Here is a 19,585-nt window from a genome sequence, read left to right as displayed (position 1 = left end):
ATGAATTAGTTTTCAGAGCAGTAGAGTTATACTGTTCAATAATTAGGCACAGATCATTTAGCAGTAATGGTAAAGCAAAATTTTGAGAACTCACTTTTTAATCCTGTGCCCTGAACAAGCCAAATGTATTGCAGAAAATACACAATGCAGGTTTTTTTTTCAAACACATGTATGTATAAAATGTCTTGGCATTTTTGAGTGCTAGAATTCTTGAATTCATTACCCAGGTCTTTAAAAGCTTTTGTATATATTTTATATGTTGATCAGTTCCCATTAATTTCGATGCTCATGTAAGTCCTAGGCTGAAATATTTTACATGCTTTTATGCATATGACCTATTGGTTGCATGCTTTAAAAAAGAATAAAAACTGCTGTGCTTGTACAAGAGAATGTTTACTCCAGAAGGGGACAGGGAGAATCTAAGGTAAACTGTTCCTACTGTTGCCCCTGTTTTCAGTGTTGTCAAATTCAACTACGCAGTAGAACAGCCAGTCTTTTGTCCGCTGTCTCCTTGGTGCACTCATGCTCCCCCTACTTTGACCCCTTGCAGCACCTATCATTGACTTTTTTGGTGAGTGTAAGGAACAAGGGGTGGTGAGGAGGAAGGTTGTTAGAGGGAAGGTGTTTTTGCAGTAGCAGCTTCCATACTCAGCTGCTCACTTTTTGTTTCATATGGGAGTACCGTGTTGGCACTATGAGATAAATTATGGGTTGTCTGAAAAAGTGATTTATCTCCTTTAAAGTCTTCTCTTTAGGAAGTGTGAGTTCAGCAAAGCTTCGTTTCTTTCCTGGAGCAGTGTACAGCTACAGCCACAATGCTTCAAGGGCTAAACTGCTGATGGACGCAATGTAGCTAATGTTCTTGCAAGACTGTGCCAACAAAGTTAAGCCTTGCCCCTCCCAAACTCGTTATTTATAAGAGAGCCAGTGTTATAAGCTGGAACTGAGGTTCACAAACCCATAAGCTTTCAGCAATTTTGTGTTTTAGAATAATTCAGGTTAGTAGCTGAGTCTTCTATTTTCATGCCTTCTCATAAGCAAATCACGGTACCGTGTTCAGTTTAGAGTATATGTAGAGTAATATACTCTAGAAAACCAGTCTAAGTAGTAATTCTCTCTTATATTTAGTTTTCACAGTGCTCGTCAAAGTAAAAGATTTTGGATCTATAAGAGGCATTCGGAAGAGCTACGGTAATTCACCTTTTTTCAGTTACAAGTCATTATGATTTTAATTTCTGATAGTGAATTGATTGGTTAAATGAGATTAGAACCTCTTGACTTTCTAGGCTTCCACAATTTAGAAAGAGCAGAGAAATAAAAACATTAACTCTTCCACTGTCTGTTCTGCTCAGTGACAAATATTTGTTATTTGTTGACATTTATTGACTTCTTTCCTAGTGCTGAGCAGTTTAAAAAAATTTCTATTTCCTTATTTCTATTTCTTTATTTTCCAGTTGTACATAATGTAAAAAATTGGGGGTGGGGAGAGAAACAAACCCAAACAACCAACCAAAACTGAGAAACTCATGCTTTACAGATAAATATCTGTCTAAAGTGATGTTCTTTGTGTCACATTGCGCATGGAGATGCCCTGGTCATTGACTGGGATTTCCAGGTGCTAGCTACAGTGTAAAAAGTAAGAATATGTTTTTGTGAGTCATCTTATCTAAAGTTACAGGAAATTTTCTTTCTTTCTTTATAGTCTGTCCAGTTGCCATAAATTAATTAAACTGTTTTCACAATCGTATTTATACTTCCTTTTTGCTTTCTCTTCTCTAGAGGTGTTACTGTAGTATGTCTTAACTGTGATTTCCTGACTGATGTTTCTGGCTTAGATAGCATGGCCACACATCTGAGTGAAAGCCACACTCATACTTGCCAAGTTATTATAGAGAAAGGTGAGTACATACAGTGTCTTTTCTATATAGTATACTTGTATAAATACTTACACATGGAGTCTTTGTGTTATTGCAGTCTTTTTTTTTTCAGTTGCATTGTCATTATTTCTATGTACTTGAATTTGAAAGTGAATGCTTCTGTATTTCCACATTTTAAAATATTTTTAATTAAATCCTTTATTTTTATTTTCAGTTTCTGTAGATATCCCAACTGCTGAACAAGTATCTGAGTAAGTTTTGTTTTACTGCTCCATGTTTATTTCTATTAGTTTAGTGACAGATGGCCAAAATTTGCACTTTGAATTTAGATTTCTTTTGAATGTCATAGAATTTGAAAAGTATGGATTAACATAGACCCTTACTTGTGCTTTTTGCATGTCGACAATTACAAGAATGGGGAGATAAAATGATCACCTGCTGCAGCCAAAATCAAAACCAGGATTTTGGTCAGTTTGGCCAAAGAGACAGCAATAGGTTTTGCAATATTAGAACTTCTCAATGCTGACTTCAAAGTCTAGACATAGTGAGACTGTTATTTCAACTTGCTTTAGTACTAGCTTTATTAAATGAGTGGTTTATATTCTTTACATAATATTAATATGAATGGAAAAAAACCCTTACCTTCATTGCAGTAAGACAGATTCAGACTTAACCTTTTTTAAATATTTACAAATTATTTTCAAAATTACATTACTTATATGACAAAGGTATCCTGTTTTGTAGTAACTTGTTAATTCTGACTTCCAAAGAAAAGTTAACAGGATTTTGGCTTTCAGGTTTTTTTAAGGAATTGAAAAAGAACCTGCAGGATTGTGGAGATTGTGTTGCAGTGTTTACTTGGGGCTTCTTTTAACTTTAGAAGAATGAGACTTGCCAAGCCATCTCTGGTTATCCTGGAACGCTACCTGAAGCTTTACAATGTAGCTTCTTAGCCTACTCATGCCTTAATTAGTGTGCCAGTTCAATCAAACGTTTGAGTTCTCTCTAAACTGTTTCAGAACACAGAAACAAAAATGTCAATTTGACTGCAAAGAAGGTATTTTAAAAGACGGAAGAGAATGTTTAACCTTGATTTAGCAACAAGGTGCTGTTGAGTCCGTCTAGTTTATTGCAGGATTGTAAAAGGGATTACACATTCTCATGCATGATGTGAACTCTTCCACAGAGTGAGAAGTTCTTAGACCTCTAAGCATAAATCAGCCCTTACTCAGTGTTGGAAATATTCCCAATGGGTTATTTCATAACAATTAAGTATTTTCTTTCTTAGTTTCCATAAATTGGCCAATAAGAGGGGATACTGGAATAACCTGTTATCTGATCCAAACTTGGACATACTTCTCTTTGGCTATGAGTAATAGTAGAGCAAGATAAATGCTATAAACTTCAAAACTCTACTGTTTAGCATGTGATGCAGTTGAATTGGCGGTCTGAGATAACTAATAGACATTATTAAAAAGAATTGAAGATATTCTGGCAGGAATGAACAGGAGAAGGAAGTTAATTTGGGAAAGCATTCCAAAAAGCCATTTGAAAAATGAAATTTTTGATTTTGGAGCACAGAATATTGAAATTGGACAAAACACTGGTAAGAGTCATCTAGGAGGGTGAGCTACATTCCCGTCATTAATCCAGGCTGGCTTGTGTCCTTTAACAGTTTAGATTTCAGCAAAACTCAAGCAATGGGGAAAAAAAAAGTGTTGAGCTGTGATACACCCTTAGCTTTTCTACTTGGCCTGGTAGTAAGTGTTTGGGAATTAATACTTGCTGAACTACATGTAAGGAAAGGTTATAGATAATATTGAACAGAGAGGAAGAGGTACTGTTGTGGCAGGCTGTTGTCAGTACTGCACAAGGATCTAGCTGTCTTGAATAGTATTTTCATATGACATCTCTGTAATATATATTTAAGAATGTTGAATAGACAAAGTATATATTACTCAGAAACAGATGGGTGAGCGCTGAAAAGGTCTGGAGTCAAGAATATGTGCAGGTTTGTTTCTGCAATATGTTAGATTAGGACAGATGCAGATAACCATTGTTTTTGAGAGCTCTGATGTTGACATAAGATTAGTTACGGGTACCACAGGAGGTGATAGAATCTGTGATGGTGCTTTTTGAAACTGTCATGCTTATAGACTTCATTAATTTCAGTAAATCTTGTCCTGTTCTGTATACTAATTTTCTGATACTTTGGACAAGAATATAACATTGCTAAACCTAAGAGCATAAATATACCTGTGCAGCACATTTTTTGATTCATTATCTACAGTACAGAGTGCACACAAAAATGTTCATCTTTTTGCGGGACTGTTCTTCATGGTACTCTGTGGTTTGCTTTGGAAGAAGAGGAACTTGTAGACAATATTCATAACTTCTGCTGTGTAGTTTCTCAATGATCTATGAATGTTTCTTCCCATTCTTTCACCCATAATTCAATGAGGTATGACTTGTTTGTGGGGCTCTTGAGAACCACTTCATCATCAGAAACAATGACTCACAGTTACAATCTTGAATGCCTTTGGATCTTCTCTTGCATCTCTCAGATGGTGTCTTTTGGTATCTTTTATTATGCATCAGCCTGTCTCTGTGTGTTGTAAAACTCATCTTTATTGCTAATGACCAGACATGTTCTGTGAGCTCTGTGTAGTGTTGATGGGACTGTCTTTGGACCAGAATCCTGCAATTAGTAATACAGAAAACATGGCTGGAGAAGTTCCAGCAGCAATTGCTTTTTAAATTGTTACTCTACGTAAAGTTGCCTTGTTTGTTTAGTGTTGAGGGAATAAGGCTTAGTAACTATGCCAGTACTCTTCTAATGCTCAACTCTCTGCTTTGCGCAACAATTAACATATTTTTAAATGAACTGACAGCAGACATTTTTGTTGCAGGGGAGTTGAAAGTGAGCAGGTATCCTATACTGCCTTGGCTCACTGATACATCATTGTGGACCAGAAAATTCAACCCAGTCCAGCTTGGGATTATTTTGGTATGTAAGTGAACAAGGATCTGACCAGACCTTTTCCTTTTTCTTCATACATTGAAGCTGTGGTATTCTCTTCTTGCATCTTTTAGGTAGCAGGTCTGGTCGTTCTCCAAATACTGTAGTCTGGCAAAGGCCCCTTCTGTGATAATGTTCTCTGCTTTGCAGCATTGACTTGCAGCTTTTTGGGGGCTATATTCCTTTGAAGAGAGGCTTACCAGGAGTTTGACGTATATGATGCAGTGTTCCTTTGCTGCTCATAGCAGTGTTTCTTTGCTGCTCAAGTCTCTCAATATCATCCCAAGCCAGACTAGTATATAAATGATGACGTATGTGTTGACATCAAAGCCCATTTTATTCTGAACTTGATCCTAGCTTCTGAAACTAAATGGCTTTGTCATTCTCTTTGGGTGTTCACTAAAATGTACAAGTCCTGATCTATTTAATATTCAAGTAAGTTGCATTTTTGTCTGCCAATGACTTTACAGTATATAGTAGCAAAATATGCTTTGAATTACTTCTGTTGCATGTAACTGCGTAAAGTGAATCTTGACCAAAGGAATTTATTAGCTGCTTTGCTCTGGTAGCTAAGCTTCTTTTTACTCCTCAGTACTGTAGGAGGAGAGCATGTGATGGAAGCAGATACATTTATTGAGCCTTGATTCTAAGGGTGGAGCAGCCACAGTTCATTCGCACTTTATTCTTTTGGTATCATTTCTCATCTTCAAGGATGCTCTACTCAAGCTGCTGAGACATCTGCTGCTTTTGATTTCACTGCTTCTGACTTCATCTTTAGTTCTAGATGTTCTGTGGCAAGTTTATCCATCAACAGGTGGTCTGGATGTATGATGAGCTTTCCTTTTGTCATGATGAACATCTAGTGTTCCTCCAAACTCAGCCCACTGCTTACAGTGGATATGTGTCTTGGTTTAATCTCTAATTTACTAGCTTCCAAGCAACCTAATAGAGCTAATCTTACTTTGAGATCAGTCCCCGTTATAACCTTCGAGTTATAAGAGATTATTTCTGATGAATGCAAGCTGTTCTTGATTTGCAGCACTTTCTTTTCCTGCATAATCAAATTCTCTGAGAAAATTAATTTTTACCAGTATTTTTGTCCTCTTCACCTTTAGTATTCAAACAGTAACAGTTTTGGTGATAGCGAGCTTCTCCAACCACTGTGGTATTGCTAATAATAACAACGATCCTGTCATCCATTGTCTCTTATGCATATTTTGTGATTGAGCATCTGCACGCTTACTCAGTACTCTAAAATCTCGTTGTTCTTTTTGCTACTTTTTTTTCTTCTGACAGAAGCTATGTTCCATCTTGAATGCTGCTGTTCAACTTAAAGCATCAGTTACCTACTCCAGGTTTTTCTTGCAGGACTTACTTCTGTTTTGACACAGCAGCATTCAAAAAAGCATAGTGGATTTGTGTTTTCATTGTGAACATGCTGTTGCATTTCAAAGAAAGTTGAATTTGTGATATTTCACTTTCATTCAGGTTTCCAGCAGCAACGAAACTGGAATATGATTGCAGATTTTCATGGCTTTCAGCAAGGTTCTCTAAGAATTTCTCAGAAATTACACTAGATTGACATTTCAATTTAAAGTTATGTAAATTGTACGTCTGCTCATTTTGAATATTGTCATTTGGTTCTTTTACAGCTTTACTACAGAATTTTTTTGAAATTTCAGACTTGCAGTTAAAACACTTGTAAGCCACACTAAGAACTGCCAGCTTTGTGTAAATGGTTCATATAGAAACAACTGGCACCGTGGCATCCTGTTCTGTTTATTTGTGCGAGGATCTCAGAAAAGTTACTCATGTGGAAAACTCAAAACATAAAACTGGTACTAAACCATGCAAGTAAACCTGCCGGACTCAATATTAAATATCCATGAACGTCCCAACAACTACCAAGTTATGTGAATAATGCAACATATTGGAGCACATCTGCAAGGACAGAGCATGAATATGCGTGGTATAACCAGTTTAATTTATGGTCAAAGAACTAAAATTTCATTTGTTTGTACCTTAATCTGTCTTTTTTTTTGTTATTTTTAGGATGTTGGATGTCACTGCATTATGGGCTCTTAAAAGACATGTAGTTGCAGGGCAACCTCACTTGAATGTATTAATTCTGTACTACCTTTGTTTTGAAAGTCTTTCTGACTTGAAAGTATTCCTGTTATTCTGTTAAATGACTGTAACTTCAGCTTTGAGGGTAATAACACTTTACTACTCATGATAATAACAGTATGTAGCTGTTTTCATTGTTAACCCCATTTTACAGGTGAGAAACTGGAGACAGTGTCAAGTAACGTGAATGTCACCATCTTTACTTTCACATTCAGTCATTAACATTTTAAAACCAGCAGAGCGTAGTGGCACATTTTTCTCCTCTCTAACTATGCATTGACATGTACCCTCCTAGCAAATGCTCACACAATCAGATATTGGGGGAGAATTGTGCTTTATGAGTTATAATTTCTACTTAGAGTTACATTTTTCAAAATGGGGAATTTCTGCTAGAAGCTGGGGCTCTTAAAAAAACAAAACAAAACAAAAAGACCTTTCCATTCTCTTGCTTGTAAAACTAAATTTATATTTTTAATGCCGGGTGTGGTTCAGTTGAGTGGCTGGAAGGTACCTTTTGAGCCACTTAAATTACATAAAGTTCTCTTCTAGAAATTCTTGAAGCTACAGTCGCCCTATCAAAGGTTACTTTTGGTTAGGGCTGAACAAAAAAGGGATGGTTGGCAAATCATTCCAGCCAAGTTTCAGTACTGCTTACTCAAAGAACTCTTTGGTTGTAAGAAAACATGACAGATTGCTGGGAAGACAACTGTTCATTATTTGAGCTCTGTGTGTGTGTGCAGATATACATAATTGTATTATGTGAGAGCAGGGGAAGCAATGAGGCTGGATGAATTTCAGAAACGGGAATACTCCCATCTTTGCTTGGACTGTGCATTTTAGAGTCTACGTGTTTCACTGACTCCAAAACTCTTCCATTAGTCCTAGATGACTCCTCACGTATCAAATAAAGTTTCAGATCAACCTGAACTTTAAGGTGCCTAAATTAGTGTTCTTGCTTACCTAGATTTTATTGTGAGTCTCTTTGGTTTTATGGCCAATCCATTCTATTGAGTATCTCGAGCTGAAACGTAGTGCGCAGCTGCTACATTTTGGGGACATTTTTTTAAGGGATTAACGATTAAGGGCCATTTTTTCGTTGTTCTTAACTAGAAGTTTATTTTTATGTAGAATAAAGAATCTTTGGAGAGTTCTAGAGAGGTTTCAAAGTTGCTCAAATTTGTGGACTAGCAGGCTGTACTTACCAGAGATGGTCAAGATCTTTGTTTTCTTTTCATAATGTTCTTTCCAGAAGCACTGTAGCTCCACAGATGAAAGAAAGTACATTGCTTTAGTTGTTCATTGAAAACTATGGGATTTAAGGTTTCTTATATCACGAAAGTGTCGGCATCATCACAGGTGATAGTCTTCTCTGGTTTAGTATTCATTTATTAAACTTCTGCTAATTTGTTTAAGTTCTTACATAGCTTCACTGCTTTAATGATTTCTAAGCTACATGTTTGGTGTTGCATCATGTTTTGCTGCTGTTGCTACATATGACTAAATATTTCAGAGTGTTTCAAGTCCCTGACCCAAAAATCGTGTTGTCATTTGATATACCCTGATCATTTTCCGTACTGTTAAAATAGACAATATAGCAATGTTATTTTAAAACAACCTTTTTTTTTTTAGTTATTTTTTCCATATTTTATTGCAAATTAAGATGTAATAATTAAAATAGTTATAAATGATTGTTTATACTATGGTTGAAGTTGTTGGTTACCTGCTAGAAGATTAGTGTTTTAAGGTGTTTATGGTGTGCTGAAAGTATGTGCTAAAATTCTTTAAAAGGTCTTTTTTTTGTTAACTGCTTTCCTGGATTGGGAAAACACATGTGGTAGATATCAATCTAATAGTAGTATACATTTTTTGTAAAATTTAAGTTGATAAAGCGGTTTCTTCTGTCAAATATTTTGTACCTTGTAGACAGCCATTAAGACTTGCTGAGGTCATGAATCATTAAATTTATGATTAATAACATTATTTAAATATAACAGAGGCAGCACCATACTTCAGCAGATTAAATTTGCCTTTAATGCAGCATCAACAAAGAAGATACAAGCATAAGCAATTTTGAGGGGTTTGGTTTTTTTTTTCTTTTTTTTAAAAGCAAGCCTTTGAAAGGTTAGATTTTATATTAGAACTGATGACTTAACAAGGTTTTGTAGGAGACATACTTCTTGCTATCTCTGCGGTAGCATTTTCTTATATAAACACAGAAAATCAATGTTAGTGATGTTGAGATAAGTGGTTTAATTAATGTGGTTTTTAAATTCAATACATTTAAATAATTTATAGCTAATCTAATGTATGGACTGTGCCTGTGCAGGTATTTTGAAGGAAGTATCTCCTCCAAATAGCAGCTGGAGGTCAGCTGCAATGTTCTATAGTTGCCCTGAAGTAAACTACAGCTGTGTTCTGGGTATTCCAGTTATGGCAGACAATGAAAACTGAACTTGTTTTGCAGAATGTTTTTGTTCAGTCATGATGTAGCTTTATGCACTTTTTAAAAGTAAATTTCAGTGAATTTGTCATTTCGGATCTTAAATACTTCAGTCATGGTTCAAAAGGCCTTTATGGTGAGGAGATTGTGCCTCATGTAGAATTGCAGTAAGAACCAGAATAAAAGCATTGCTAGCCATCTTAAGACTGTTGGTTCTTGTCTTTCTTGAGGTGAGAAAACTGGAACATGTTACATGAAATAAGTTTATTGTATAGTTTCTGTGTACCCAAGAAAATATCATAAAATTCTGAAATGCTCTTCTGGAACCCTGAAGTGCATTATTTTTTTTTTTTAACTATACATATACTAGTGGGTCATGGTGTTTAGAAGATAATGCACAGTGCAAAAAAAATCTAGCTTTCTGTATTTGAATACAAAAAGATGTGGCGGTGTTGGAGGGGCACCGTTAGTATGCCTGCCACACCCAAAGATTTCCAGTTTGCAGTCAGTCCGTTCTGGTTGATCTGTACACCAGGCTCCAATGAAGGAATAGTTTAGTTGCCTTCTAAAACTTCATCTTCAGGGAACCTGGAAATTGGCCTGAAATATAATGTGAGATCTGGGTAAATATTGGCTCTGAACTGTAACTTTTTGAGGTTTTTGTTTTATTTGTACTTATTTAAGAGGAAATTCTTTGCAAATGCCTCTTCAGGTCCAAATTATGTTTTTCTAGGCATGTGTACAAATTTTCCCGTGGTTTCTGCCTATTAGGCATCTAAATGATCTCACAGTACACAGTAGCTCTTTTTAAACATACCATCTTTGGATTCTGGTTTTATAGAATTTTCTTCTATGACAAGTTATTTTTCTACTGCCCATCCAAAAGGGCAATCTGTTACAGAAATCCAAGCTGCTAAGAGAGTGGGAGAAGTCCTCAGATCTAGTAAGGACTTTTCTTGTGACACTGCTTGTCTGCTTTCCAAAATGCAAAGGGGTTGGTGAGATCACTTTGACAGAAGCAATGATTTTGTAGAAATGTGAGAAGACTGTTCACCTTCATTCCACAGCATTAAGCAAGATTCTCAAACATACACAGTAACACCTTTTCTTTCCATAGACTCCATTACCACTTCTGATGTGTTTTCTCTTAGTTTTCATAATTTTTCATCCCATATTGTGTTCCAGCATTATAGAAGATGTGGCATTTGTATTTTTTGCTCCACAAAATTGTATTCCATAATAATGGCTTTAATTTTAAAATAAATCAAAAATGGCAACATCCCACCCAAGCAAAAACCAAAACAAAGACCAGCCCACACGTACTAGCCCCTAAGGTTGGAGAAGATGGAGAATACTGACAGAACAGGCTACTTCGGTGTTGGCTGCTTGAGCTTCCAGGATGTCTGAACCAAGACCTTGCAAACAGTGAGCTGCGCATCAGTGCCTTGGGGACCGTGGGGAATCTCCTGTGTTTTTTTTCAAAGTGCCATGAAGTGCCTGTTATTCACTGCAGCAGGTGCTTGACATTTTGGCTGTTTGTTCAAACACACAGCAGGAGGTTCAAGGACAGATTCCTAGGGTGCTGAAGAACCAAAACCAGAACTTGATGAATCAGGGTGTTTAAGAGCATAGCATTTGAAACTGAGAGATAAGTTGGAAAGTGTTTCTTAGCATGGCTCATACATCTGTGGGTTTTGTAGGACAGAAATATAACAAAGTATGATAGAAGTATAGCAAAGGGTGTTTTGGAAGATAGAATAAGCTTGACTTTACCATACAATTTTAAAATACTTGCTGCATAACTTGGTCTCATTGAAACAAAATATACTACCTCTGTGAGGGAAAAAAATACAATGCTAGAAGTATGTAACATTGTTTACACAGTTTTAAATATTTAAGGGGTTGAGATACAAATGATCATTTAAAATATTCATCTTTATGTACAGTGAAATTTTCTATTTTAAAACCAAAATTAACTTACTGTTGTATTCAGACAGGGGAAAAAAAAAAAAAAGGTTAGATTTCTTGATTTGGTCACTTAGACACATAGAATTTCCTAAATGAGAATGAGAGTATATGGGCAAGAAGCCCTGTAAGCATGCACAGGAGATGCTTTTAGAAGACTGGTGTGGCTGTTTCGAAATGGCAGTTTTCAGTCACTTGCTTTATCTAAATTATTACTCCAGATCCCACAGCCTGAAATAGCTTATTCCAGTTAGTGAGCTTTCATAATTGTTGGTGCAAATTGAACCTTTAAAAGCTTAGTCAAAACATAATTGCAGTTACTTGCTATATATGCATTTATAGTGCCTTTGGAAAAAAAAAATGCAAACTGCTTGCAGAGTCTCTCTGTAGGTTACTTTTCTTCTTAGTTCTGCTCTGTCTCTCTTGATTCTAGTCATATGCAGCCTGAGCCAAATCATTCAAAATTTTACTTTCACTTAAAATAGCTGCTTAAGACTTGAGACCAAATGGTTCAGACATTAGAAGCTGTGTCTTTAAGCTACAAATTAGTAAACAGTCACTCTAATTCTAGTTGAATATGATGTACTACTTTTCCCTATCCTTGTGTTTAAATAGACAAAAATAAATAAATCTGTACTATGTTTTCTGTTAAAACTTTGGTACTATTTTAGGGGCTTTAAGACAGACATCTGGAGTGTTGTAGTTTTAGCACCAGAGATTCTCAGTCTTCAGACACTTTTCTCTGTTATTAGGCCAAGGTAGTTATGTTGATATTAGCAAGTCATTAGTGCTGCAGGAGCAGATCAGGAGATCAAAGCACTCGATTCTGAGAATTCTGCATCTTTGCTGCGCTGTGGTTCAGGGTGTCACTTAGAGCAGGCGTGTGTTTCCTGGACAGAATGCCCATACTGTGCACTTAGTGAGAGCTGTGTGGAACAGCCCTTCTTGGTTTGGATTCTAGGGGACCCAGCCCCATTAGATCAGAGCTTCCAGTTCATTTTCCTCAAGAGACAATCTAGTTTCCAAACCCCGGGACTGCTCTGTGAACAAAACGAGTATGTAGGAACAATCCAGGAGTGTGCTTCAAAACCATGGGGGTGTTTCACACCAAACTGTTAATGGAAGTGCAGCTGTAATACAGGTTTTATCACATGCAGATACTTTTCCACAGACTCAAGGTGTGTTTGCACATATTTTGCAGCTACTCTGTATGCAGATGTGTGAATGTCACTTGTTTATAGTTCTGTTGTAGAGTTGTAGGATATTTTTTTTCCTGCTTGTTGTAGGTTTCCAGATTGCTGTAGATTTTTTTTTCCCCGGAATGATTTTTAAAATTTTAATATAAAATACCAATATAAAAGAATACAATACTCTAAAAGTGAATATGCATTGCAAAGAGCAGCAAAAAAAGATGGAGTAGTAGTATTTTAAAACAACAAATATTCAGAGCCTCAGCCTCACTTGGGACCCAAATCGTACATTTTTTATGCAATGAGAAAAAGAAAAAAAAAATCCCTTTCTGTAGCTTACAATGGGTGTATGTTTGCACCTGGTAGACTTATCTCTTCGATTCAAAATTGTCTTATGCTACTCCCTTGAGTAGTCTCATCCTAAAACCTGACTTCATATAGGTGATATGGCAGCTAGTTCATTAGTATAGCCCATATTTGATAGTCTGGCCATGGTTTGTATAGTGCTTTAGAAGATGGGTTCATTGTTTTAATTAAATAAAAGTCAGATTTTACATTATAACTATTCACTGAAGTCCTTCTTTCTATATAATGCAGTTATTATCATTCTTGCATTTTCTAGTCTTTTTAATGTCTGGATTTTTAGCTTCCTTACGCTGTAACCAGTAAGCCTGCAAAAGTAAGAGTATGTTTCATTCCTAATACTGGATGGAAGACTATTCTTTTTCAGCTACTGACTTACTAACAGAATGATTTCTTGCAATCCTATATGATTTTTCTTTCTATTGTGGGATTTTAGTGTGTCACAATTGTTAGATTTTGTTTATTCTTCTGCAGTTCACAGCAGAGGTACATGATTTTGTTGGAGAACTGTTCTATCTAAATGAACTTAATGTCATGCTTAGCGATTTAAAAGACTACTGTTCTTTGTGGATAACTGTTTTGTGATAGGGTTTGTTGTACAAAATCTTGTTCAATTTTGTTTTTATACTCTGTTTTCTTGGTATAAATGACTCGCAGGAAGGTATGCTGATGAGAGACAGTGTGTTTCTGCATGAGAAGTGAATATATAGAGACTTTTCTTTTCTTCCTCCCCATTTCCTATCCTTCCCTTCCTCTGTTTTGCCAAAAATTAACGAGAATGAGAGGCTGGGTTTGGATGAAGCTGGGATTTTGGTTACTAGAAGGTGAGGGAGATTGTGATGGGGTTTTTTTTATACATTAAGGGCAGATTTGTCCTTTGAAGAGTTTCTTAATGCAAATTGTGTGTGTACATGTATATGTGATCCATCTGGGATTTCCAGTGTGGGAACACTACTCTGTGTGAGCTAATGAGGCATTAGTCATACCTTTATTTAAACTCTTGCAGTTTTGTTCGATTGTTTGGATTTTTTTTTGCATATCCCTGTTCAGAACTTACCGCATAAAGTGTAAGGGTGTGCTTGTTAACTCTGCACCTACACTTGACTCTCAAGCTGCTTGTTGAAAAACTGGTAGCTAAAGGTCATGTATATACATTGTTTCATAAAGAGTTGAATGCATCTTCCTGTGAAAAGAATTCTAAATATTTACGTACATTCATATGGCTCTGTGTAGCTTAAGTATTTCTCTGGAATAGAAGGACCAGTTATGGCAAGACCAGTTATGTCATCCACGGCTGATGGGTGGTTCTGGGTGTTGGCTTTTGTGCTGGAATTCAGTCTTGAGTTTTCTTTCAAATATTACCTGTTTTCCCTTTTTTCCTGGAAGTCTGAGAGAGAGAAGAACTTGTACATAAAGTCTGTTCATATATATGAGAATGTAATTTACTGGTTTCCATAGTCCGATAAATGAAAAAAAAAAAATCTTCGACACAAGTAGCAAATGTAGGTCGTAATTTGGAAAAGAGTTTAGTCTATCCCAGTTAATTCCTTATTATGAATGAAAAATCGATATAACAGGATGAAAGTGTTCTTATGACTACCTCGGTGACAGGTAGGATTTCATCACTTCAGGATATTTCAGCAGTCTCTTATCACTACTCAAAATATTCCTCTGACTTGAATTCGCAGTAGGAAATGTATTGTTCTTGGATTAGTTTAAGTGAAAGTAAAACCTGAAAACAGATTTCTGAATGTTTGTAATATGTAGCACATATTCCAGAATAACCATTTTCTGTAGAACTCAATATCTTTTAGCGCATAGGCAAATTATATTAATTTGGGAGACCTTTTTGCTCCTAATTTCACTTCCTATATAGAATTCATATCTGAAATCAGACCAGCTGTTGTTCTTCCATCTTCCCCCTCTGCTTTATTTTGTCTGTCACTATCACCATTTCAAGTAATTCGAGCTACTTCTCATTCTGAAAAATTTTTAATGAGTTAGAAATAATATTAAACTTCTACCCAATTTAAATCTTCAGAGCAAAAAAGGAGCTCCATCAATGAATGAATGCGAGAAACTGGTGTTGCTATAATGAAGAGAAATATTAGAAACTAGTATTTAGGATTTTGACTGTTAGAATATGAACATATGAGCAAGTTGCATATAGCATTATGACAAGACTTTTGTATTTTTGTGGGTACAGATGGCATTTTAAGTATACAGTTAAGTGTTTCTTTGCAGCATTCTGATTTATTTTTCTTTGTCACCCTAAAGTGCATGCATGTGGTTTTATTGAAATAATACAAGGTTTAAACAGTTTGCCTATGAAGTTCATATGCTGTGTTTTAGATTTTATTATACAGTAGGATTCTAATTTTTACTTACATAATTCAATACTGAGCTATAATCCTTTTTATAAACATAGAGTTTTACTCTGAAAAGTGACTAAAAAAACTACTTTACAGATTCCATTTTTTAGTCAATCCAAATTTGTAGTTACTCAACACAATTTTAAATCTAAGTTATAGATTTCCAACCGGTAGCTTTTTTCCTCACTTTACTCTTGTTAGTATTGTGGAATCAATTTAGCGGTATAAAGGAATGAATGGGCTTCTTTTTCTTGCACATCATCAACAAAAGTTTCCGAGTAGTTGTATCTGCATCTGTGTCGAAGAGGCTGTGCAGGCAGAGGAACTTAACATTGTGGTTTCCAAAATTCCATGTGCCACACAAATGGGGCAAACTAATCTTCCTTTCTGGAGGTGAAATGCGTGAACTAAAGAGCACTAACTGATTGGTAAATACAAAGCTGAGTTTGTAAATAGGTACGAAAAATGCAGCTGTTAATTAAATTCAGCCCATCTTGCTATGAAAATTTGTGACAATACTGAACAGGAAAGCTACAGTACCACTTTCTTAGTGTCATTTTGCAGAGTACATCCGTGTGTTGCTTTATTTCATTTGCTACAAAAATAACTTGCTTTGTTTTGTTTTTCAGCAAACAAGAGCGTGACTCTTCAGACAAAACAAAAGAATGCCATCAAAATCAAACTGAAAAAGTTGCATCAGTTGAAAAGAATGAAGAAAACTCATCATCGTCAAATACAGAAAATGTTCCTAGTTTGGAACTCCCTGACAACAGCTCAAAGAATTCTTTGCATGAGAAAGGAGCATGTTGTGATTCAGATAATAACAAACAACTAGCAGATGAGCAACAAAAATGTATTCATGATGCAAGTGAATTAAAAACTTGCAGAAGTTCAGATAATGTTGTCTTGAATGAGGAGACTAAAGTACGTAGCTTGGATGAAACTACCCTCTCAGCAATGAACGCAAGGGACTTAAAGCTAACATTGGGTGAAGATGTTAGTTTTGAGCAGTTCTTGAGAAAAAGAGATGAACCTGACTCCGTTAGTTCAGACATCAGCGAACAAGGCAGTATTCATTTGGAGCCTTTGACTCCATCAGAGGTACTAGAGCATGAAGCTACTGAAATTCTTCAAAAAGGTAATGTTGCAGCTTCATCAAAGAAAGCTGGAAAACTCTCTGAACAAGCAGATGAGACTTCTAAAGAAAGCAGTCCCAACAGAATGGAAACAACTGTAAGCAAGACAGATGAAAATGAAACAAGCTGAAATTATGTTAATTTTATTGTTTATTATGAACAATGGTAAGAACACCATGGACCATTCTTGAGGAGTGTGCTCACTGATGCTAATTATAAAAAATAAAAAAGGCAGGGGGGAAGGAAGAGAGAAAGAGACACTAGAGGAAAGTTTTGCATATGAAGGTAGCATGCACAACTGAATTAATTAAACTCACAAGAGATACCACCTTCAGGTATATTTTCCTTTCTCTTGGATGTGATATATCTTATTAGATTGACATTTCAAAGGAGGAACAAATTATAATTTTTGTAGTTAACTAGCTGGGGATAAGGTGATTTGTTTGCCAAGAAAATATTTTTATAAATCCTCAGTGTGAATATCTTTCAACAGTGGAATTTAGTATTAATTCCCTTCTGATGCTGTAACGGAGCACACTTGTAATGATGGTTATTGGTCTGCTGATAACTTGGGTAAACATAACCCTTTGGACTTGGTGTCACATTCCTGTCTGTAAGAGCATGTAAATGGAATTATATGAATCTATGCACCTCTGTACAGGTGTAATCCTGCCAGGCTGTAAGCTTACCTTAATAAACTTTCAGTGAAAGTGGAATTATTACAATAAAAATATATATTTGTGGGGTTTTCAGTGTGCAGGCTGTGCAGCAATACCGAACATAATTGTATAAAGTAGAACATACTGCTGAAAATACTGTAGCTGTTAGGCTTTTACCATTATTTTAATTATTCTTAGCTGTAGACCTGTAGGAATGGTCTGGAAGTCACACCAAAGTATGGTTTAGTGTAAAAACTCTTTTAAGCAAAAAGAAGGAAACCCCCCAACTGGAAACACCAACTGGCATGCATTCTGCAGCTGCTACTGGCTAACTGTTACAAAAAGGACACAAGGGCATATAAAGTACAGTGTACAGTTCAATTTCAGGACTCTTTGTAGTCTAAATTCTGTACAGAAAGATGGCTGCTGGTTTTGGTTTTGTTTTTAATTTGCTTTTTATTTTGTCTTCTAGTTAGCAACTAGATGTAGGAATGCATATGATTAACATTAGCTTGCTCTTATGACTTGATTGCTCCATTTGAAACATTCAGAATGTGCTTCTGACTTACTATTTTGTTTCTAATGAATGTTAAATGTTTTGAACAGCTGTTAAAGAACTGCTGTAAATTATTACTTTTTAAGTAAATATTTGCAACAAGATGTTGTCTTTGTGCATAATTTTATGCTCAGGTTGAAACTTTGGGCATAGTCTTCCCACATTTTTTGTAAAGATTTAGTGACCATTCCCAAAAACCATTAATTTTAAAATTGTGAATTGAATTTTAGACTTTCATGGGGTTTTTGGTTGGTTTGGGTTGCCTTTTTTTTTTTTAAGAATTAAATGAGCAAGTGCCTATGCATAAACATATTTTGTAGCTGTGTATTAGTATTATGGTAAAATGTGCTAACTATCCAGGTTATATAGAGAGAGTTTTCTGGGCCATCAGCATGCAGCTGAAGGCTGCTTTGTCCTCCTAGGTTAACTGGGCTCAGCTGCTGAATTAATCTAATCAGCAACACTATTAAAATTTAGAGATCACCCAGCTTATTGTTGGAGTCTCTAAATAAACCACATCAATCTCAACATCTCAAAAATCACTTCAAACTCCTGAAGAGTTATACGACTTAAATTAAGATGCAATTCAAAATTTTCATCCATGCAGGTTTAGAAGACTTGTAGAAAGAAAAGTGGAACGGTTTACGTAGTCACAGCTCTTTGAGATCTGCCACTTTAAGAACTTCAGATAACAAGACATGAAAATGCTGAGAGCAATAAGTTGCAGTATTCTTTTGTTCTTTAAAGATTATAGTGAAATCAGTAATTCAGGTATGATTAAGCAGTCTGATGTCTTCATGCATGTACACACGGACAATTTAAAGGACTTAATTAGCTATGGAACTTGATGTGTATGTTGCTGAAGGAGTTCCTGAATGCAGCTGTGTTTAATCCCAGAGAAATCTCTATAGTATTTTTAATCTGGTTGATGATCTTCAATGTAAAGTATATATTTTGAATAATGCTCTGATATGCAGTGTAGGAAAAGATTAAGTGCAATTGGAGCCAGTTGTATGATACTTGCTTGTGAATTCTTCACATTTGTCTTCTGTTATGCAATTAACTTTTTAAAACATTCACTATTTTAATAAGAAAAATTTGGAAGAACTTGGCCACGTACTGTCAAGAAAAGGTGGAAAATAAAACTCTAATTGAAAAATCTGCGTATTTGGCAGATGTATATATATTCTCAGATACTTCATATGTAAAGCATTGTTTGTTTCAAACCACGTAGAGAATGCTTATATAAGGTAATGTTAGGTATAAAACACCCACATCTCTAGTAGCTCTTCCAAAGGTGGGGGTGGGAGAGAACTAGATTGTTCTACCGAGACCATCAGACAGCTTTAGGCAACGAAGGTGAATCGTGGAAAGATGGGCATGGTATTTTTGTGAAGGAAAAAAACTACAATTCATTACAATGAAGTAATGAACTTCTCTCCCATGCAAAGTAATTCATTTGCTGAATGAACACTTTAAAGACTGTATAATTATTAAGATTAATCTCTATCATGTTCTTTGGGAGGTTTCCTAGAGATAAATTAAATTGGTACTTTTGGCTGAAATCGCTCCAGAAGATTGAGTTACACCGAATGCATTTTGAGTTGTTTGAATGTAACTGCACCTGGTTCAGTTTTTTGTTTGAGTCATCTAAAAGTGTTTTTCTCCATCTAGCCATCAGTGATTCTTATTCTGTGTCCTCTCTCTTTTTTTACTTAGGAAGACATTTTGCCTCCAGTTTTCAAAGCCTTATGAAAAAAACCAGTAACTTGCAGTTAGATATTGGTATCTGTACTAGAATCACCATTTCCCATCATCTAAAGACATTTACTATATTTGCTTGAATAATCATTTCAGATCGTTTATGTTTATTTTTAAGGA

General features: G+C 35.7%; 1 protein-coding gene across 5 annotated transcripts in view; it reads left to right on the top strand.

Annotated features, from left to right (window-relative positions):
* The window catches only part of ZNF280D (zinc finger protein 280D), a 44,019-nt gene extending 26,211 nt beyond the window's left edge, over nucleotides 1–17,808 (top strand). For 4 of the 5 annotated variants that reach the window (XM_082061524.1, XM_082061522.1, XM_082061521.1 and 1 more), the window contains 4 exons: nucleotides 1,129–1,191; nucleotides 1,780–1,898; nucleotides 2,092–2,128; nucleotides 15,983–17,808. In XM_082061524.1, the coding sequence (XP_081917650.1) occupies nucleotides 1,129–1,191; nucleotides 1,780–1,898; nucleotides 2,092–2,128; nucleotides 15,983–16,619 (856 nt within the window). In that variant the 3' untranslated portion in view covers nucleotides 16,620–17,808. Of the gene's footprint in view, nucleotides 1–1,128; nucleotides 1,192–1,779; nucleotides 1,899–2,091; nucleotides 2,129–4,786; nucleotides 4,885–15,982 lie in introns of all 5 variants that reach the window. The other variant, XR_014184905.1, reaches the window with a different exon arrangement.
* The last annotated feature ends 1,777 nt before the right edge of the window (nucleotides 17,809–19,585 follow it).

The sequence above is a fragment of the Streptopelia decaocto genome (assembly GCF_964273445.1).
Source record: "Streptopelia decaocto genome assembly, chromosome: 9".
Taxonomy (NCBI): Eukaryota; Metazoa; Chordata; class Aves; order Columbiformes; family Columbidae; genus Streptopelia; species Streptopelia decaocto.
Note: the sequence above shows the minus strand (reverse complement) of the source record. Positions and strands in the feature narration are given on the sequence as shown.